The sequence below is a fragment of the Varroa destructor genome, unplaced genomic scaffold (genome assembly GCF_002443255.2).
Source record: "Varroa destructor unplaced genomic scaffold, Vdes_3.0 BEIS01000006.1, whole genome shotgun sequence".
NCBI lineage: Eukaryota > Metazoa > Arthropoda > Arachnida > Mesostigmata > Varroidae > Varroa > Varroa destructor.
The window spans coordinates 3194551-3217547 of NW_019211459.1; the positions used below are offsets into that span (position 1 = coordinate 3194551).

The 22997-nt window shown below is 41.2% G+C and overlaps 1 protein-coding gene across 4 annotated transcripts in view; it reads left to right on the plus strand.

The window, feature by feature from the left end:
* kcc (solute carrier family 12 member kcc) overlaps positions 1-22997 on the plus strand; it is a 275661-nt gene that overhangs the window by 21556 nt on the left and 231108 nt on the right. For all 4 annotated transcript variants that reach the window (XM_022812856.2, XM_022812851.2, XM_022812852.2 and 1 more), the window contains exon 2: positions 19394-19792. In XM_022812856.2, the coding sequence (XP_022668591.1) occupies positions 19621-19792 (172 nt within the window). In that variant the 5' untranslated portion in view covers positions 19394-19620. The remainder of the gene's footprint in view (positions 1-19393; positions 19793-22997) is intronic.

A 22997-nucleotide genomic window follows, 5' to 3' on the forward strand; every position in this document is an offset into this window, starting at 1 on the left:
ACATATGTCATATATTAAAGACTAGCTGCAACTAGTTTTTATAAAATCATTTCTTGTGAGCACAGTCCCCTCGGGTGGATAGCAATTAATAATTATTCATATAATTTAATTGCACGTTCATCCCACTGTTATTAACTTTGATACAGTAAAATTTCAACACTTTTCACACGTTCCGCTTGAAATATAGCCAAATAGTCATAACCAAATACTTCAGAAAAGGTCACTTCCTGATATTAACTTTCTGCCTTATAATCGAAACTTGACGGTGGCTCGAATAGCGTAGCTTACGGTGCCGCTTTTACGGTTCGCTTTCTTACATGTTAGAGTGGAAGTGCGAGCCTTCCTAGGTAGGAATGCTTTGATCAAAGTTCCACGGCGTTTCTCGGTGACGGAAAGACTCATCCGTTTTCAGACTAACGGAAATCGGATTGCGACAAAGGGTGCCCAATCTAGCCCACCCCCGTCACGAATGTTGCAGCCATTGCCCCGTAGTCCCTGTGACGGAATTCGCGAACCTATCTACTAACTGCTCCATGCCAAACGACATGGAATATTCAAGAGGTGTGTCATGTCGTTCCTGTTGTCGAGTCCTGCGCATCCCTTCAGCTGCGTTGATTGTAGCTTTCAGCCCTGCGTTCATAAACCTTGTAGCGCCTGTCTCGTTTCGTCTTCATCGTTTTGTATTTTCATCTGAGAGAGCAGCAAAGGCTTTTATTTTCCTGTCGAAGGCAGGAAGGAGGCACCTATTTTTAATATAGAATTCTCTGCTTTCTCTAGAACCTGTGACTTATATTCTTGCAGACTTGACTTCTGATCTTTGTAATAGGTAATATTTCCGGCGAAAGGAAAGAATCAATCGGAGTCAGTCGGCCATATCTTGGCAGAAACCAAGGTCGTGCATGGATAGTAGGCATCGAATATCAATATAATCTTTTATTTGTGGTTAGTCTAATATTAGCTTTCCTTGCGGATTTTTGTCGGCGTCGCGTACCTGGGTAGATCCTATAGGAATCAGGACCTGTACTATTTATTATTTGTTGAAATGTTTGTTGATTAAAAGCAATTGTTGCACCTTTCGTAACAATTTATGACTAAGAATGTGGTCGACAAACAAGCGAAAGCGTGGTCTGTCGGACCAGAAGCGAAAGTTGAAGAAATTATAGATGGGAGACAAATAACCGTGACATAGGTGCTAGAAACCTCAGCAAATAGTGGTGTCTCAAGCAAGCAGAGGGTACAATCACGTAACTGTGTGTACTTCGATATGGAATCGGGACTGCAGACAATCGGTGACATCCTGACTAAGGAGAACGTCATGGCCATGCCTTGCATATGTTGCATTCGTCGCTGGTGAAAATTAAAACAAACAAACGAAGAAAGTAAGTAAAATGTAATGTGCAGGGGAAGCCCAACGCACGCGGTATGTAGCGCTGCCGATTATGAAATATAGTGAGTGTGTAAAAGGCAGGTGAGAATACCGTCCATACCGTCTCCACCTATGTTATTATAGTATAAGGCTCCTGCGTCCTGCTCCTGCAGGTGAAGGCAGGTAGAAACAGATATAACCTATAAGATGTTCGCAAATTAAAGTGTCGTGCAAAAGTAATCCTGATAAATGTAAGGGTGTTTCTTTAAAGAGAAAAGTTTTTGGTCTATGTCACATAGTTATGAATTGGTCTGTTTGATATAAACTCATGACACGATTGTGCTTGGCCATACATGGAAAACGGCTGCTCCTGCGAATTCGAAAATCCGCCGGGAACAGTAATTTCATTTAAACTGTCCAAATGAACTGCAATCGAAGCAAACTTACCTATGCCACAGCTGTTAGATCACAAGCTATGTTTTGCTCTCTACGTCAAACAAACGTGACGTTAGCCAAAAGAGAAAGCGAGTGAGTAAGAAAGTCGGCAGGATAGTTACGTGTGTTGTAGCACGCGGGCCGATTATGGTGCCAAACCAAATATGGTGTTCGCTTCTCATGGTTGAAGGGCCAAAATATAGGGCATTGCTAATCGTGCTTTGGTAGTCCAAATGAGTCGGCTGCAGACCTTGTGGTCCTGCCTGATCGCTACAGCAAGATAGTACCAAATACTGCCGATGATTTGCTAATCCACTTATTTTATTGATTTTTTTATTTCTCCAATTTGCTACTTCGTGGGCCTCCTGTAGGATGAGCCAAAGAAGCAAGCGCTAATGGAATGCATGGCTACCAATAATATCTGTATTCCTAGAAGGGGAGACACTCCTATCCTTCAACGAAGTGAATGTGATTCTGCGTAGATTGGATAGTCTGCTGCTCTGTCTTTGCTAACTGTATAACAGGATAACGATCCTTCCGTGAGAATTTGAATGCAATAATCAGTACATTGAGTACGGAGTGGAAATTAACATGCAACCTGGATTGACCCCAGAATACAGCGACTTTTTCAACCATAAAACTAATGAGAAGACCAGCCTGGCTTCGCACAGACATACTCGAACATATCGAAGTATAGAGCCCGCAAAAGTACAGAAAGATTGTCACGAATAATAGAGACAGAGCTCAAAAAGTCCCACGCTACTGTAAAATTTGCGATTAAGAAAAGTAAAGAAACGTACTGGAATAGTTTCAGGGGTCCAAGACTCACGAGGTCACCCGCACAAGATAGCTTATGAATGGATTCAGCCTGAAAGTACGACTTGTCTCCTCGGGACATTGATTAAGGAAACAGAATCCACATCGAAAAGCAAATCCGAGAACGTTATTAAAGAGTATGATCTTATGCCGTCTTCGTGGTGTAATTTTCGAAGGTATCGCTGGGTTCTAACAGCAATGAATCGTATTATTGCAAGGTCAAAGGTTATAAAAGCTTTTACACGAAGGACTAGGGATTTGTTTCTTCTCTTAGAGATCGCTTCCATAGCCTTCTGTGGGCGATTATTTTGAAATTGCTTGAGCAATAGGATACCGCTCTATCTGCCCACAATCGTCTCTATATATCATTACAATTGGACTATACAAATTGGAAGGTTTATGGGGCGGGGTACCCAGGACTCCACCTTACGCCCGCTATTATGGAATCCTGTCTACAACGATGTCCCTAGGCTTAGGAACCTTTTGCCAGATGTAAACTTGCGTACGCCGACAATTTGGCTATTACAATGAAAGCACGAAGACAGAAACTACCCGAAACACGGGCATGACAAAGGTTGACGGATGAATAATAGACTGAAGTGGCTGGTCCTCACCTCAGTCAAAAGGGAAAAGCTGTATGCAGTCGGAAGGAAGAAGTGCAAGCTGATTATCGGCGAGGAAATTAAAATCGTAACCATTCCTAAATACATGGAGCACAATTAGATAGGAGAATAAGAAGAATCCCTACGTCCGACCGGGTATGGCAAAGACGGCTGAGGTAACAGAACGATTTGCCAAGACAGTTTCACAAAATATGTGTAGGTTGAATGAAGGCGCCTCCATGCGAAAGGCGCAACAATGCATGGGATGAAGGCAACGAATGTTTAAAAGCCATTAACCGTCTGATACAAAAAACCTGATAACTGATACGTGAAAAGTTTTCTATCTATTGGCTGAGTGTATGCATAGCTTAGCGTGACTGTACCGCCGCTTTAAGGACGTGCGATAGGACAAGTTTGCATTTACAGGGGCCTTATAGTAAAATGACATGGGTAATGTCCGAGTGTTTTTAGAAGCTTCGTTGTATGCTTCGCTCATTTTTCACTGAGCGATTCTACGCCTTTGTGCGACAGAGCAGGCTTAATGAGATTAGTTATTCCCGTTTTTTATTTGTTGTTGCTCTATGATAACCATCATTTCTACTACGACGTTTAGGAGTTACGATGGGTGTGGTTAATGCGACGTTTCTTCTATAAGTAAATAAATATATATAAGTTCATCAATTTTTGATATTTATACGGAACCTTTTCTGATTCCGTACAAATATCAAAATACAAAAAATAAAATAAAACTCAGCGTAAGTTTAGCAAAGTCTGTCCCGCTATACCAGGTAAGCTTATCTCACTGATAGGAGACACGTTATTGCACAAGAGGCTTAGAAAACTTACCTATCACTCAAATTTAAAGGCAGACCTGCAAGTGTATCACTGAACATAGATAGATATCTAATAATTACATTAACGCTTGCAACAACAACGGCAAAAAGGAAAGTGTTAGTATAACAACGGAAAAAAACAATCAAAATTGACTACACTGAGTAACGTTTACTTAATTCATGGAGACTGGCTGGAAAGATACATCAATCTTCGGCGTTTGGAAGCCGTTTGCTGACAGTTCGAATCTTAGAAAATGCCAGTACGTCGCTGCTATCATAATAAACTCTTCGTTACGCCGGATCCCGTTGTACCCGAATTCGCTAGTATGATAATATCAGGGGCAATTGTAATATTCCAGCCATCAGCATCCTTCTAAAACTTAGCCGATTGGTTAAGCTCAGCGGTTTAGGGCCTCATCTACCTTATACATATAAGTATAAAGAAATACTTTACTCTACTAGCCTTAGACATGTCGCTCTACAAAGCAAACATATCGCCGCAGCGATACGTTCTCACGACGCTAACGTTGATAATCCGTTTCAAACAAATGGCGCAGCCGTATCTTTCCAATCTAGGGGTGAACCGACGTTGATGCCCAATGATGAATAACATAATCGATGGCTAAAAAAAGGACATAACAACTATAATATTTAACGGTTAGTAAAGCTCTACCGTTATCGCAATACAACGGTAATGAAGTTCCAGTGATGAAAGGGCACGTGTGCTGTCAGCTTCACTAGTAAACGGGGCCATAATACGAAATGCCAGTAATCGATGAGTCGCCTCTGAATGGCAAAGGAAACCAAATCGAAGCGTCGAAAGCTCAGGCTTTTAGAATTGCTTGAATTTACAGCTTGAGTTTTTACTTCATCTGATAAATTATATATATATGCATTTCCCCATTCACACGTTAACATATGGATGCCATTTCAAGCTTCAATGGTCAAGAACGTTTCATTTTCGTAATATTGTTTATCTAGATGCGTACTAAATATTATGACAAAGTTCTAAATTACATTTTGGATCTAAGGAAATGGTCGTATCTCCCATAGATCATGGTCTGAAGTGAAAAAAGAGGCGCTAAGTAGGTAGCTGGTCACCCTAAAGCGGGTAAAACTTGTTTGCAATGACTCACTTTTTCGATGTGGCATGTTTTGCTGTAATTGTTCATCTACCTAGAGGACTAAGTTTAAGTTATAAGCTTTTATTTTTGCTTGTAATTTACATCATATTGTTGGAGACCATCGACTTGTTTTGAGTAGTCAACCACCTGGTTGCTTATAACAATTCACTAGATAAGGATATACGGTTAATAAGGAACTTCAAGATAGGATTGTATTCATTAAAACTGTAAACTAAACTATCGCAAAGAGCGGAACATTTTTCAACGATTGCAGTTCTATAGCACAAGGTTCTTAATCCATCAGCTTTTTTTTTGCTCTGATACACCTGCACCGTATTCAAGTCTGAACTCGGCTGAACGATTTCTGATCGACAGTTCTATGCACAAATATAGTAAAGTCAACACTTCATCACTATCCGTCACAATATGGGCTTCGCCGGACCTACAGCCAGATATCAGGCGTTGTCTTTTGGCATCTTTTAATGGTAGAAAACGTGTTTCCAATCGTGTCCAAATGTGCAGTACGTAATGCTAATAAAAGTCAGGTTCTGTCACAGCCGTAATTGGATGTCTACCGTTGATAACAGGGATGGTAACGACTGGTAAGAAGCGCAAACAACACCTTCCAAGTCCGGACTTCAGTTAATAAATTGCAATATTTAGTTGATAAACTGACCTGATTCTAAAAAAAAACTATGACTTATAAAATGATTTATGCTTAACTATAGTTAGTTGGTCGGCGGCGACATATTGTAAGCGTTGACGACGTATCGTTTGCTAATACGGGCCGCGTGATGCGACATACACATAAACCCAAGTAATCCCCGTATTAATACTATAATAAATAATAGGTAATTAATTACCCTTATCGGGCTTGACGGATCAACCGTATTAGTGCGTAGTGTTTGCTTTGTCATCTTTTTTGCTGTGTGAAGATCTATCACCTGTAACGCGTCCTTAATATAAGGAAACGTTGGTTACAGGATACAGATCTACAGCGAGCTCCGAATTCGGATGAACGTTGCCTTTATGCATTGTCATATTTCACAGTAGTTGAAGCGAACGCGAAATCTCTTCGATTATATGTAAATAGATAGCTGAATAAGATAGGCTTCATTCTATTCATGTATTACGCAAACAAATATAAACAACAGATCTGGTATTTGGGCTAGTGGAATGAGAGGATATGGGGCTATCACGAGTTCACAGATGGTAAATGAGCAGCAGGTAAATGATACAATATACGCATACCCCCCGCTCTCCTTCTATCGCACTTTTCAAACAACAAACGAAAGGACGACGCAGGAAAATTGTTTTGCCTATAATATGTCAAGTCGTATTGAGATTGTTTCAAATGGAGTTTTTTTTTTGTCACTAATGAACGCGCTAAAATCTATTGGCCAACAGAATATACATGCTAATAAAGCATGACCAGGTTCAATGTGAGATAAAAAGAAATAAACACAATATAAGTGAAACACTGTTAATATAGTTATGGTGATTGGACGTAACGTGTAGTGAAATAACTTTTTTTGTATTGTTGAAACGCAAAGTTATCTGTGCACCCCTGTAAGCTTTATTAATAATAGTAGTACTTATACTTCTTGACTTAACTGATTACCGACAAAAATGCTGCAGAAACAATCAACAATCTGGACCTCAGCATAGAGCAGTATAAGATGTACGTCTTGTAGTATAGAGGACACATGGATACCCCATGTGCTTATATAATCCGCATCTGTTCAGTATAACGCGTCGATTGTCGTACAGCGTCTTCCAATGAAATGAAATATAAAAAGGCGAACGTACCATTAACTAATACATTCAGAATTTTAGTTTGCTATTTTCCAGGTCCTCATCATTATCTATTTCTCTTATCTATTAAGTGGAAAATACTACAGGATCTCTCTATCACTTCATCCTGTTTTGCCTTTAACACGGCTCTGAAAGCAGTACCAATGTCAACTACGTCAATAACAGCAAAATCGCTACTGGGTTGCAGTCGAAATTACCTAATTTCACGTATCGTACAGAAAGCCCATAAGTTTGCCATAAGCGTCTTCTCAAGAAACTTTCGACGCGTGAGCGGAGTTTGGTTTGGCTAGAGGAGATCGAGTATATCTTGGTATCGAAAACTTGCATGAAACATGTTTCGAAAAGCCCACCTTTTCCACAGCGGAGTCGTAAGCCACTCGTGTATCATTGAGACGCAGGGAACGCGAAGTCCGGCGGTATGTACGTAAGCCATAAAATTAAGCGAGAAGTTGATTAAAACGGGAACCGTGCAAGGCTGAAACACTACAACATAAATGTAAGCATGTATTTACACTGTTAAGTTCTCACGATGGTGCGACGCCGGATTCAGTCTCATACTTCAAGAACAGCTTGTAACTGTTTCCCAGGGCACTGTAGGAACCAACGGAACTTTGTAGATTATATTGACCTCGTGAGAGTACCCCGAACCCGCCTTGCCGGATGTTCGAGCCTCCGGCAATTATTGATGCTCTCTTTGTAAAAGCGAAATGGCATACAACTGAGACTTGGGTATAAAAAAAAAAGGAACACAAGGCAAAGCGAACTGAAGTATCACCGAAGTTATCAACTCGATGGACTTGTAGAAACAAGTATCTGGAGCTCTGAAAACACTGATGTCATCTTTTCTCGGTAACGATCATTTGCGTTAACAGTTGTTGTCGTTACAGGACGCGTAGTAGGTGTGTGGGGAGCTTTGACGTCATTCAGAGAATAGTAAGCATTAGATAATTCCAGTGAAGAGCTTGTAAATCGCCATAAGAGGTCCTCATCGAGATCCAACTTACTGTGAACTCTCCGTAACGATCCGAATGGTCGGCCAAATGGCTTCGGTCAGATTAGCAAAACTTGTGGAAAACGTTTATGCATGGATTCGTTGCAACAACTTAATCTATCACGAATCGTAAGAAATTACGTCAGAAAAAAAGTAAATGAAGTTTCTTTAATTCGCCCTGTCGTCTCTTTGTCGATCTTGTGCCATTCAAGCTAGCAAGTTCGTGAACGTTCGAATAAAGTCGACGCCACGCCATAGAGGTGGGTGGGAAGTTCTTCCTACCACGGTTGCGAGCCATAACGATGGAAAGGTAAATTGTAAAACGTCTTTCTTCTACCGTTACTTCTAGGTCTCGTGTTTGAGATTTTCTAAGTGTTAGAAACGTGGTGCTCAGCACACGCTTCGATAAACACTATCGGCGTATTCAGCAAAAAAAAAGCATCCAATCTGATTGCTTAGTTAAAGCCGAATCAGCCTCCATTGGTATCGCTTCGCGGTGATAGTCTTTATCATACATTCCAGGTTCTAGAGATAACGCACATGTCAAATCGACAATTTATGACACGATCGAGGAGTAGACTTATAAAAACTGGTAACCGACAATCGCTAATCATATCAGTGAAGGTACTATCTCACCTCTTATTCCCCTGGTGTTGGAGGCACGACAATCTACAGTACTTACTAAAAATAGATATCATAGTATTGTTTTAATAGCAGTGACCGTCGCAAAGTAAATGACGGAAGCCATGGAGCGCGTGTCTAATTTCCCACATAGCAGTTTGTTCTAGCAGCTGTGACTATTCATTGTTTTCGTATTAAGATATTTTGAATTTAAATTGGCCAATTTCTTTTTGTAAGAACTGCGGACACCTGGTGATATCACGCAGTACGTGCTTGTTCTGAAATTCCTCTACCCGTTTCGCGTAAACGCAACAAGGCCCTGAACCATTTTTGGCAAGGCATATTCGATTTTAGTCCTCGGTCCGAGGTAGGCGGCGACACTACTTTTCAAGATACTACTGGTGCTATCTTGATTTAAGAATATTTCAAAACAAACTTATCGTAAGCTTCCAATCAGTGTGATGATCTTAGGGCCTTGCTCTCTTCTTCTCCATGTGTTCTCCGAACAATCTTGAGCTTGCAGGTAACGAAATATCCGGTTGGTCCGATTGCCCCTCAAGCATAAAAAAAATTGAAATTATAACTAATAGTTCGATTGTGTTGTCAAGTCTATCTGCACAGATGTACATTTCTGCCTAAGACTAAGATCACAGTAATAAGATGTGACGCATTGATTGGTTGTTTGTGCTCACGATCTAAGAATATCTATCCAAAATCGTGTGAGATAGTGCCCACGAGATGGTCCGATCTATAATGGTGCATTACCGATTGGAGTTTTTTTGTAACAATTTGGGTTGTATGTATGCACTTATGAAACAGAACAAGTTTGTATATATTGGTGTTGATATATTAAGCTAATCTTTATAAGGTCTTCTGGTTACAATTTACGTTCAGCTAACCTGCTCGATGGGATCGAACCTATTCAATCCATGTCTGAAGCTTGAAGATTTTTGTCAGACGAGGCTGTACCTCCTATTGAAATAAAAACAGATACCTATGCCAATCGAGTGTAAGATGATGAGAGGGCTTTAAGGCCCAAGCTGGTATTGGCCTATCGCTTCAAATATGATGAAGCTTTCAGCCATTAATGAAGCCCATGCAAAGTGTACCCTTCGCGCATGCAGATAAGGAGACGCGTATACTGCCCAATCTTTCCAGAAAAAAAAAAGAGAGCATTATCTAGTTTGAGTTCTACTCAATCGTCCTAACAGATAAGATTTGCGATACTATTTTATGCTTGCTATTACACTCTTCTGTTGATTTTACACTTAATTGTAATTATGTTCTATGCCTTTCTAGCAGGAGACCGTTAGTTTCACAATGCAATATTTTAATTTTGCAGAAAAAAAATGTAACACTATACAGACGGAGATATGTACCGATCATTCTTTTCAGTGCAAGCATAGCTGTACATGATCTACATACAGACGTGGCTGGCTACTTTACACGCCAAAGTTTATCCTTAGTCCTATTCGTGACATCGGAAAAATCGATAGTGTTAGGCCTCCGCGATAGCTTGCTGGACAACTTGCAATTTGCTTGCTAATGTCAGAAATATGCTGTGGCCTACGACTGAATCCGGCCGTAGACGCACGACTTATTTCGTGCTGGGAGCCAGCCGTCTGCCTAACAGCGGTGCGGAACGTAAGGCTCGAAACACAGAACGACCAGGGAGTGTGTGGAGCTGCTACCAATATGGAAATTCAATCGCTGAGCTTTATATAAAAATTGAAAAATTCGCGATGTCTTTTTTTCACAGTTTTATATATATCGAGAGTTCGAGACCATACAGGTTCAGCTTCTTCGAACGCAGAAATATCCTTTGATATCAGCAACGACACTATCAATTCTGCACGGCAGAACTAATTTTATTTCATCACTTTTTAAGATCATGCCTTCACTGTACTTCAACTTGAGTTATATCGTATCGGTGCAGTAGTGAAGTCTATTACTAACGCAGATAAAACCGTGCTTTTATGCATTCATTGCTAAGCTGCAAAATCAGCTAAACAATCTTCCTGTTGCTTTTATACAGTCTTAGAGCTGGTTTTCAAATATCGTTTGAGATACGACCCCATTGCAAACATCGAACTAACCCTTAAATACAACTTAGATAAATGTTTCTAATTTTCCGTCCGGCGTTCTTGTTAAGAAGAATTCAAACCTACTGAACGTCTTCTTAAAAGCAATAAAAGATCATTAACATTGTGCATTGACAGCTGTGTCTTTCGTATCGTATTGTGGAGACCTTATATAGAAGTTAAGTTGCAAATCTTACAATTGGAAATTTTGTTGTTCATTACAACCGAACAACTGCCGAAGCAGCATGAGATATTCATGCCGTCCCAACAACTGTCCAAAAAAAAACTACTCAAAATCCATTTGCGAACTGCGTCTTGGAACTGCTCGGTTTAGCCCACCCCAGTCGGCTATTTGGGGTGTACGTATTTTTGAAAAAAAGTTACACGTAATTGGGCGAAAAAATGAACTGAGCTCACTCCAAAGTTAGCAGCTTACAGTTCTTATGAACGAAGAGAACATCGCAATAGAACGCGGCTTATCGTTGTTTCTCGGTATCGCGTTTAGCGTCGAGCAACACTCTAGACACAATGACAGCTTTTCCACGCAGAATATCATCCGCGACGAAAATTGCTCTCTTCACATCGATACAAAGCAGACAGAATCATGAGTAGCTGTGCCCAAACTCAAGCCCGATCTCTAACCCGAGGTGCCGACGCTTTTCGTTCAGTAGGACTGGATGGACTTTTTACACTGTAAAACCGGGACGTTTGGCCGAGATGTGTATATGACCCAGCGCTATCAAGTGAACGAGACACTATGCGCCAAACACAGCTGCTAGATAACGAAAAACTGTCTTTCCCCTACCAAAAATGGCAGGCCGCATATGGCGAAAGTCGTAAAGGCCGCTTTGTAGGAGTTTGAATAAAAGTTTTTTTTTCTTTGCAGCTACAATATTTACCAGACCGACGGACTATCACTTTTTTAGATCTCTCACAAATGAAATTGCATTTGATTGTCAGAAAAATCCCAAGGCCTAACCGGACGAGTTTTTCAGCTGACCTAAAAGTTTATGGTGAAAAGGAATAAGTTTAATTGATTGACAGACGGGAACTCGTGTTGCTGCAATGTAAGTAAAGGTAATGTATTTGAGTGTTCCATAATATGAACTCTTCGGAGCTAACATTATTAGGAATAATTGAATTTAAATACTGTTTGCAAATCGCAATTAGCCATAGCCACATCGTGCCATTGAGTGAAAGTCGGTAGAACCTGCCCGCTTTGACTTCACCGGAGGGAGAGAGGTGGAAGGGGCGATAAGGGTGTGGTTAGTTATCAGTGTTTGCTGTCGGAGATCCCGCCGCGAGAAAGGGCACCGAGTAAGTCAGAGGCCCTTTCTAAGCGTTTTGCTCAGTTAGAGAACTGTGGCCGCAAAGGACATGAAAAAACAGTTGAGAAAATATCGATTCAAGTGGACAACTTCGAAAACTTACCATCACCACCACCGCTACTGCTGCGCCCTTCACCCATGTAGCTTTCTATCTATTAAGGATCTTTTATTCGTGTCCTTTTTTTGCTATACGTTTTCGAGGCAAGAAAAACTTTCGCTCTGCAATACGCGATTCGCCTCTGTTTTCTTTCGCTCAACTCATTATACTGGCATCTTTAACAGTTACACATTTAGTTTACCAGAAATTGTCGATCTTCTATTAAATATTAAATGCAGGTACTAGTGCCTAAATTAAAAACGTCTCGTAGCTTTGGATTTTCCTTATTTCGTGATTTAATTGATTCCCAACCCTATACTCAACTGGCCCCAACACAGTTTCCTACCTTATGAAGCACAGTCTAGAAACATTTTTCTGTCAAAAACATATTATACTTGCCCTGTCTAAGAGCACCATTAATTCTGTAAGGTGTTCTACATGGCAAAAAAGTCCCTTCGCGCTTCCGTTTTCAGCAGGCCCTGACGTGCCTCGCGAATACCTGTTCCTGTTTCATATCTTTCTAAATAAATCTACTATGCTTACAAATCGTAAATATAGAGGCATCGCAGTCATCAGAATCGGGTCTGATTTTATTCCATCCCTATATCGACAACGATTTACGTGATTTTTGCGTCGGAGAGAACATTATAATAATTTTCAGATGACATATGTTTACGACGACCGCGGCGGTTATCGTGGTAAGTGGCAGTCAATTAAACGGCCTAGAAAATAAAAGATATTTAAATGATTGAAGCTATTGTGAATGCTGAACTTAGGATCCTGCTTGTAAATCAGTCACAACCAAAATATCTGACGGGTAGAATTGTGTGTAATTGTTCGAAACTCTAATCGGTACGATAGGGTTCCGTTAGTCTTGTAGAGACATGATCTAAGTAGTGAAATGTTAAACCTATCTGTACGCCGGTAACTGGGAGATGTACCGGTTACGTTATAGTCAGTGTGCCTGGTCGCGTTCGATCCATTGGAGGAGTGAGTACATAACCTGTACACCCTGTTCTATTTCCTCGTGCGTTCAAAGCTCAAAAACAGCTCGAGTGAACCATCGTAATTGGACCGTGTCAAATTGTCTGATTGCGATAAGTGTGTTTCCTCTTAAGAAATTGTGAAATAAACAGACCATATGTGTTATATGAAATTTCCGCTTATATAGAGCTACTGATTGTAAGCGAAACTAGAACACTGAAGGCCAAAGTTTTTCCTAATCGTAATTGCCGCTTATACTAGAACTGAGTTTTTCAGTAGAGGCTGTCAGTAGTATTCATCATATCAATCGTACGTTAGCTAACATACGAAATTACGTTAAACAAAGATCGCTCCTGTCTCGAAAGTCGAGGCTTCGTAGATTGGTCGTTATTGTTTGAAACGGACGCTTCACGATCAGGTCGTTAATTCATTCGACTTGCATAGTCGGCCTGTGACCTATATTAAATCAAGTAGAATTCGTCGAATCCCGCTACGACAGTCCCTTATTTACTATCAAGTAAAAATTTATTTGTAACAAACCCTGCACGGCGACGGATAGTTAGTATAGCAGCTGGGGTGAAATTTTCACCGAGATTCTTTCTGTATGGCGCCGGGAGGGTGCCATATTGTCCGTTGTTCACAGAATTGGACTGAACCTTAAACAGTTCAGAAAAAGCACAGAAGGACAATTCATCATTGATGAAAAGTGAACGCCAACCACTGATTACGTCTTTGATTCTTAGGCTATTGTAACGTACCGTGCCCTTTGAGCCGTCTTGCAATAAACAGTACAAAGTAGGGCAAACAAACAATAATAATTACCTTTAGATACTATTCGAATGACTCTATTTTAGAAAATGCAACACAACTCGTGTAATTTTTCGCTTAGAATGTCGTTACATCACAATGATCGAGTTTTGTTGATTCCACACCCCCGACGTACAGTTGGGGGTACAGTCCGACTGACCGTAATAATAAATAAATAAAACTTACACTTGGAACTTGAGAGCGAATATGTGGCGTTGTGTGCCGCTTCCTCCTGCTATTCGTGTTCGATTCACCTGGCGTCAAGGACGATTACTGCGCGTTTACAGCCCATGAAAGTGTCTCTATTAATAAAGCCTTGCAGCCATTACCGGCTCCGTTGAGAGAGCAGCGCTTCGACGACCTACAATCTTCTGTATCCGAAAATGTCGCTCTAAGTGGGCTACTGTGCAATGTAAGAGTGCTTAGTAAATAGACTCGAGCCCGTTCTAGAAGCTTTGACACTTTTCATCAAACACTCAGATGACTGTATAGATACGCGCAATATATGTAGTGTTTCTACAGAGAAAATTATTAGCGTGTTAGATAAACAAAATGGATGGAAACGACTATCTTACCAATTGAATTCTCTCATTTGTTAATCATTTATTGAAAATTTACAGGCATCTTTCCATTCTATATGCAAATCTATAGTAGGTAATGTGTTCTTTGCAAAACGGCTTTCCTGAGAAAAGCTAACAGGCCAATCTTCAAAGTCTTTCACGAAGTGAAATGGACTTCTGTTATGAACAAACCTAATGCTAACGGTTATTAGAAGGTCGTACAATGCACGTAAGGTCCGCCCTCTGTAAATTTTTATGGACATCACACGAGATGTCTGCAATGGGCAAGTGACCAAACATATATCATACGTTAGATGTTTGCTTTGTACGTTGGCGTAACGTTAGATAATGTAAGGGAAGATGAAGATAATAAAACTTTTCTATTTACGTATACGGGCCATGTATTAATCACTGCGTATATACATGGATTTTGCTCAAGCCACGCAAGTTGCTCAAGCTCATGATTCAGCTCAGGCCACTATCCTATTATACAATCCTGCGGGCTCGCTTTTTCTGCTATAGCCTGTCTGACCACATTTCTGCTTAGAAAGAGGCCGATTATATTCTATAGCGCTATATCGTACCCCTCGTTCTCTACCCTCCATTATTTGTGTTATCTGCAGCGGTACGCTCGTGATCGCGCGGGCCGTGTCTGTTTGTAAACAATAAAAATTCGCGTAATCCAGTACATGTTGAAGATTGCCTCCGCCCTATTTGACTCGACGCGGAGTACGGCATGACTCCACGTACTTCTAACATTTGTATATACGTACGTATGTTTGTGAATGTGACCGTTATCAGCTAGCCGGCAAACCCGCTAATATGGCAAACAGAGGAGTTCCGTACACTTCTCAAACAATAATCACGTTATAAGACATGTTACATATAGCGGAAATAATGAGGTTAAAGATACCTTGGACTGGATCCATACGGAGCCTGGTTCTAAAACCAGGTCGACTTAAAGAAACGTCTGTTCTTTTAGACACTTAGAGTACTCGCTGCTCGCCTCGTGGCCTGTCTGGCCTATTAACATCCCTATCTATTTCTTTATTCCTCTCACTTTGGCCATGCGGGGCATTTACGCAGTTTGGGCATTACGTTTACTCAGATCTCTGGTTACATTTATTATATCTCCACGAAACCGCTCGGTAGAACGAACAAGCTTAGCGTATACCTGTTCACGGCCATCCCTTAGAGCATTGCTTGACGTGAAGTATCATACTGGACTAAGAAGAAATCTTCAAGGTTACAGGTGTACTAATTGTCTCAGCTGAGCTTGCTTCGGGTTTTCCAACCCTGTATGAAGTTGCAAAGGCGAGTGCTCATAGACTATTACTAGCCATTTGTCTTGGAGCTTTTTAGAAATGACGTTGTCAACGGTTAACCTATGACAGTCACTAAGAGAAGATGTATGTTGATTAACACGTGCGGACCGCTGATGCGCAAGTACTCCCAAAAGGCCTCGATGTCTTATGGTATGTTGCACTATGTGGAGCATCATATATGTTCGTGTACTCGTTTGAGGTGAGGACGACACCGCTTAAAATCGCTCACCAGAGCTACGATTTTGTCTCCGTTTTTACGAAAATGGCTTCGCAAGCAACCTAAAGCTTTAAAATTTGCCGGTAAACTAAATATTAAACGTTTCGTTATTGAGCCTCTAAGGTCGTGGGAGCCGCGCGGCGATCTCTAGAAAACTTTTCCGCAGCGAATTTCAGTGCTTCACACGCTAATCGGAATCATTTAGGCAGCAATGCTTCAAAGTATGAAGTTCGGTTTTGATTTACGCTATCGATGTTCTACTGGTTTTAACCAAAGGTCCTAATTCATCGTGTCGATACAAAACATCTAAATACATAAATGACGACATTGATGCACGAGGATGCTTTGGCAAACAAAAGAGCCTGTCTTCATAAATCATACTTTATGTCGTACAGACGAAACTCCCTGATTGGATTTGAAGCACTTAGATAATGAACGTAAAACTACCGTCACGTAAACGCGTTATCTCCCTGTACTCGATTATGACAAAGCTTTGTTCGTGATACTGCAAATGCTTATGGTAATGAGTTCTGTTCATTTTAGGTTACATGTAGTGGTTTTTGTGTTGCTATCTTTTCTATTAAAATCAGAGATGTACACTGAAGTATAATTTAATCGTCTTCACTTCTTCGTAAGTGAAGCCTACGTAATCTAAAATAAATCGAGCTGAATAAATTCCGTTGTTCTATACTTAGAAACACTAAATATGTTTTGCATACAAATGTATCCGCCGTTTTAAGCCTATGTTAGACTTCTGGTCATAAACAGATTTATGTTAGCAATGATATTAATCGCCTTGCTGAAATCTATGAAAACCAAATCTCACTATGAAGGCTTTTAGTTGAAGCCCTAGACTACCACGAACGTCCGGTGTATTGCTGGAGGGGTTTCCACTTGGCCAACTGTAGAGAAATCGACTGCTTTATTAGAACTTTGTAAGCCACTCTCGTTTACGCCTAGCGCTGATCTTCACAACTTTCTTTTTCTTCTTGAATTCATTTTCGAATTCGTTTTGTTAGCCAGAACACGTGTGCCCGTGGCAGGTTCTGTTTCAATAAAGGTGGCTTGCGTCAGCTTGGGGGCAGCCTCTTTAGGAGGCATTTCTCGATGTTGGTAAACCGAAAACGATTGCCTAGATTCAAGGTCTAGTCTGGTTCAGGTCGACCGCATACTCGTGATTTGTCTATCTTGGTCCACTTCGTCCTTTCTCTTACAAGCTGCACTTTATCGTTCGCTTAGTGCAAACATCGTTGCCACCTACTGGGCGCAGCCGAAGTCTGCGCACTTCACAGGATTTCCACATGTTGCGGCAACAGCGCAAATGAATCAAACAGTGGTGGTAATGTTGTCGCTTCGACCTCTAGAGTCTAAACTAGACAGATCGTTTTACTATAGCGTCGTCTGCGTTTGTTTTAGCTACCGCTGCCTAATGTATGCGTGTTATCCCAGCTACTATACTCAGTGAAGCCCGCAGCAGGAATTCCTGCTGCCAGTCCCGCTCTGCTTATATATATATATATAGTAATGGTCAGCCATCCCGATAATCCAATGGTTGGTTCGTCCGTTTGCCGCAGAGCCCATACACGGCCCTGACGTTCAAAATATAGAGTGACTTGTTAACCGGCGGTAAGGATAGCATCTTATTAAATCTAGTCATCTGTTCACCATGTAACCACGAATCTAGCATATCAGCTTGGGGTCTGTTCTTTTGCGCATGTAGAGTAGTTACTTCAGCGAGAAGTTAACAGACACTACTACCATAGCTTTGTTCGAGTTGGTCTTCATTTTAGGATTCGTTTCCTTCATCGGCAACTTATAGCTGATTTATTATACTGTCAGCTATAGGAACGATGTGAAAAGTTGTATAATTGGAAAAGGGTTATTGTAAATATTTGAAGATCCGTTTCTAACGAGTAGGACGCTTTAAAGAGATGTTGGACAGAGTTCGTATGGTGTTGCCTTTATGCCCACAGGGTAAGTAAGTGGGCAAGACTTTTTCACAAAAACCGTCAAATATGAAAATAATAAAACTGAGGGTTAGTAATGCCGATTTGTAAAATGGTATCTTTTGAAGCTTATCATAGTTATGTTGGGCTTGATTTGACCGACAGTGTTCCTCAACGCTATGGTTACTCATTTAGCCAGTTCAAAGAAAAAGCTTTTCAGGCAGCATCATTAAAAAGACTCCATATATCAGCGCGAACAGAACGCTGCTTCTACCGTTGTAAGGATGAGCATGCTCATTAAAAATACCCGGACCCACGATCGTTTTACTGATGAAGTGGGCCACGAAGTAGCCCAGGTCAGCAAAGACAAATAATGCAAAACGAAACACAAAACAAAGACCGGCGTGAAAATCGTTTTTTCAACCGCGAAATAAATGATACGGCTAGGCACCAATGTACATTAATAAACGAACGTATTATTGAATAGCGATATTTTCAATAAACTACGACAATAAACTACGACGTAACAATTTAACATTATTTACCTGCCTATGTGATGATATCTCATCATGGTGGGTTTTAAAAAATCTGCTCTAAAAAATGTGTTTTGTCGAGCATATTTTGTTAAAACATCTCAGAGGTTCCAATTGTTCCACTGTATGTTTGCAGAAAAAACAGCGAAAAATGTGTGTTGTCAGAACTGTTAAGTTACCTCTAGCTTTGAAAATTATGGGTATTGCTTTACTTGTAATGACTGTATCAACTAAGTTTTTTACACATATATGTTAATAGTCTGTGAAGATACTACAGATATAATTTGTTACATATTATAATAATGTGTATATTACTACGACTCTTCTCGTTGAGTCTAGGGTAGGGGTATAATTCCATTAAGTGTTCCATAGAGAGCAACCCCCTAAGAATGCCTTCTAGGCTATAGCGTGTTGCAGGACGAGCGGCTGTATCAATGCTCAGCATAGCAGAAAGCACTAATTATGTTCTGTCTACTTTTGGTTACATGGGTAAAAAAGTAGGTCTATGGTTGGAAAAGTTTATAACTAAGGCTATTTTCTCTCATTTGTTGAGCTATGCCTCGCCCTAATGTAAGCGGGCATCCCTTCTGATCACTTTTCCCCACCTGATTAGCTCCGACCTGTATTGCGATGAACATGTCAACGACAACTGGCTTTATAGTTCAAGGTAATAAAAACTAAGCGACCTGGCACTTCCTTTCCCTCTGCGATTTGATCATTTCAACTTCTTGTTCAATTATGCATTTTTTGTTATATAAGTAAATATATAAACGAGTTTTAAAAACAGAAGATGAACGACTAATCTATAACCAACTGAGTCTCCGAACCGAACATGTCCGTTACGTCTTCCAAATAGCGTTAGCGGCTTTTACAACATATCAATGTACGTTCTCTATTTTTGTTCTCTTGCAGACTTGGAGTGTGCGGGATCTATTCTGCATAGCCAAGACCATACGAAGGCGTCGTTGCGAAGATCTGTGAGGAATAATCGACAGAAGTCAACGTTACGAACAAGCAAACGTGCGGAAAGATTGAGGAAAATCTCCGTACCGTATAACAAATTTAGTGTTTTAGACTTGTACAACTATAAGGTCTTTAAGTGTGCAAAGGTCAAGCGACAAGCCAACTCAGTCACAGAGATGTCAACGACCCGCTTCACCGTACTTCGCACGACAAACAAGTCCTTGCTATGTGAGGACTCAGCCGACAAGCGATATGGCTCTACGGAAGTCGACCATTCATACGGCGTCACATACAAATCACCCTCACCTAACGGACAATCATCGCACGATATTCATCCAAAGCTCAAGGGTAAGCAGGCGAGAATGGTATAATTCTGTAGATGTTAGGCATCATTCATTTATCTCTCAAGTGTACTTACTTACGGTGAAACCGTATTTGCAACGTACACGTTTACCTATAACATTCAGTTGGCCTAAATGAATCGTTATTAAAGGCCAGCGTAAATGCTACAATTAGTTGATAAAGAGCCTTAGCTTTAATAAGTCCATACTCAAAACACTCAGGCCCCTTCTTGTCGCACGCCGCGCGGTACATACGGGTACAGTGAAGGACGACCAATGTAATACCAATGTATACTGGCCTAACCGTCTGTTAGATTTGCCTTATTACAACGAACATAAAATACACGCATGGATTGCCGATAATAAATGTTAACACGAGCTCAATCAAGATAGATTATTGAGCGTATGTCTTATGGGGGCGTATCCTGCCGAATGTCAACGATCCCATAGGGCAAAAGGACCTATATAGGTACAAGCTCTCTCAACCATTAGTAATAGCTTAACGTTTCTTCTTATAATTTCGTACAGCATGTTTACTTTGCTAGAATGGAAGTAAATTCATTCAGCATACTAATACATAGGTATATCCAGGTATCCGAGCTATGGTCCGCTGTACGCTTTTAAAGGTACATGATCAGATTCTTTAGAGCACGGGCAAGGTAACACCTTACCTTAGCTACTCTCAAACGTCGAATTTAGTAAACAATCCTATATCTTATCATGTCGTTCGATTGAGACAATGCTGGCTTTCTACGAAAGTTCGACACGAAATCAGAAAGAGAACTCAGGACAATATATCGCGTCCAGTAGATCTGAGGATTATTATTCCCGATGGCCTGAAGACGCTTGCCAGCAGCGCTGTCGCGTTAGCTTTGTCTGTACTAAGCCCGGGTTGCTGAACGTTTGACAGCCTAGTTCCAGCTCTCGTCAAGACTGCTGAAACGCTAACGAATACAGGCTCGCTCACTGACTGGCGGGTGACCATGCTTGTGGATCAATTTTAGAGAACCTTACCATATTTTTATTCATAAATGGCTAAAAGCCTAGGTTATTCGAGAGGTTGTGTCCTAACTAGCAAATAGTATCGATACTGCACAGTAGTTGAAGCTGGTTCGTGCGTTCCACTGTAGTATTACTCGAAAGTGCCGAATCACTCATACATACCTAGTGGACAATAGTAAAGTTATTTGTTGTCTAAGTTATTCGAGTGAAATACTTCAGTAGAACGTTGATCAATCGTTGTGTATCTGTTCCATCACTCATTCTCTTTTCATAGGCCTTTTTTTGGTTTCCCTGACACATGAGCTTCCTCTCACGTTGCTCGCCCGAATGCAACTGGACTGTGGATGAATCGAAAGTTTCCAATAGGTAGCGATGTTTGCTTGTGGACCTGGGACCTTCAACCTAAAGAGTAGCTAGGGGTATCTCGAAATTTACGTTGGGTGTCTCCGTTGGGCATTCCATCAGAGGGCTGGCTCCCGGCACGAAACGAAGTCTGTCCATTTTCGAGTTCAAGCCCAGACCACAACGAGTCCCTAAGATTAACACTAAATACCTTGCTCACTAAGGTATCACGCGGCAGTGAGAGGTATCTGGCACCGCTGACGGCAGCTGGCCAGTGCAATCGATGTTCTAAACGCTGTATCGGTCGGGACGGTGGCTGCGGTAGAAGCAGCAACTTGTGTGCTAACTAAATTTGTCCGTGTGCACACCTCGCCTTCATGTACCCATGTGTCAATCTGTGACTCCATAAAGACACTTGAAGAGCGGGAGTTTGCATGAGAATGAGTAAAAGGAATGTCGCTCGCAAAATCATATGTATGTTCGAACGCACTTCGCTGTGCCGATTTGCATATACGGATACCTAGACTGTGTCCAGCTATAGGTATCGCCGTTGCCATTGAGCAACAGGAGAAGCGAACAGCGAGAGCAGTGGGAAACAGCAGTTTCCGTTAGATATGCCTGGCTGAAGGACTAGTAGGACAGCCAACAATACCAATCGAAAAAGTTTTCAAGGAGAACATTGGGAGATCCATCTGACTGGCACTACCTTCGAGGCCTAGGAGGGAATTGTTGAATGGATAGCGCTGACCACCTAAATAATGCACAATCCTGCCCGGTGGAAATCGCGAAGTCAATGTACCAGCGACTCCTAAAAACAAAACAATAGATAGCGAGGCGTTGACAGATCCTTCGAGCCAGGTTCAAGAGAGAAGAGACAGGAGTGCTAGTAATAATCTCCCTTGTCGGGGCTCTTGAACTCAATAACAAGCGGACTAACTGGATGAACGCAAGCAAGGACCGAACCCTGCTGGTCGCTGCTGGCCGAGTATATTCATGTAGCAGACGACACGTCTGCGTAACCTATGAACTAGCTGTGCCAGGCGAGTCATAGCGCTATCATTACAGAGTACTCCACCTTGACAAAATGCTGATGCCAGTTACAGGATGCAAGTGGTCTCGGAGACTAATGAATACCTTATCAGTTTGCCAAGAAGAGTTAGAAATATAGAGCTCGAATGAGGCATGACAGGAACGTACCTTGTTTCGGCGGCAGGACAGAAGGGGCTTTTTCCGTTGTTGTGCAGGTAGTCAGTAACTTTTTTTCGAGGAGAGAACAAAGATGAGGTACCAGCAGAAGCACGCCTTTTTCCCATCCATAATATCTATTGCCATTTGTTGCTGTTGGTGTTCATCTTTCTTCAATTGTTCGTAACTCCGCTTATTTAGCTCACAGCCGATAGCGTATCCTGGCTATAACTGGGTGCAATTGAAGTAGCTCTAGTTTCCAATTGAGAATCGTTTCTCAGTCTATCAGCATATTAGTGATGCCGATATCAATGGCGAACCATGACTTTGATACTTTGAAAATAGTCCTGTTAATATAATAATCCTAATAAACCTACCTGAAAAAAATTAATACAACGAGCGCAGTCCTCCATAAGGCGAGAAAGTGTAAATCGATTTAGCATAGTACTTTGTGTTACGAAAATGGTTTTCTAATGTTAGAAAATCTAGCTGGCAGCCAGGCCAGAAGCCTGCTTGGGGCCATAACTGGGTTAGTGCATTTCTGGCCATATGCTCGAGTAGTAGTAGTAGATCGAGACCTAAATTATAACCACATCCTTTCCGGGGAGTAAATAGGAATAAGATGTACAGCTATTGATAAGAGGCCTAATGAAAATCGCGTTCATTTCGGAGGCTTTTCTACA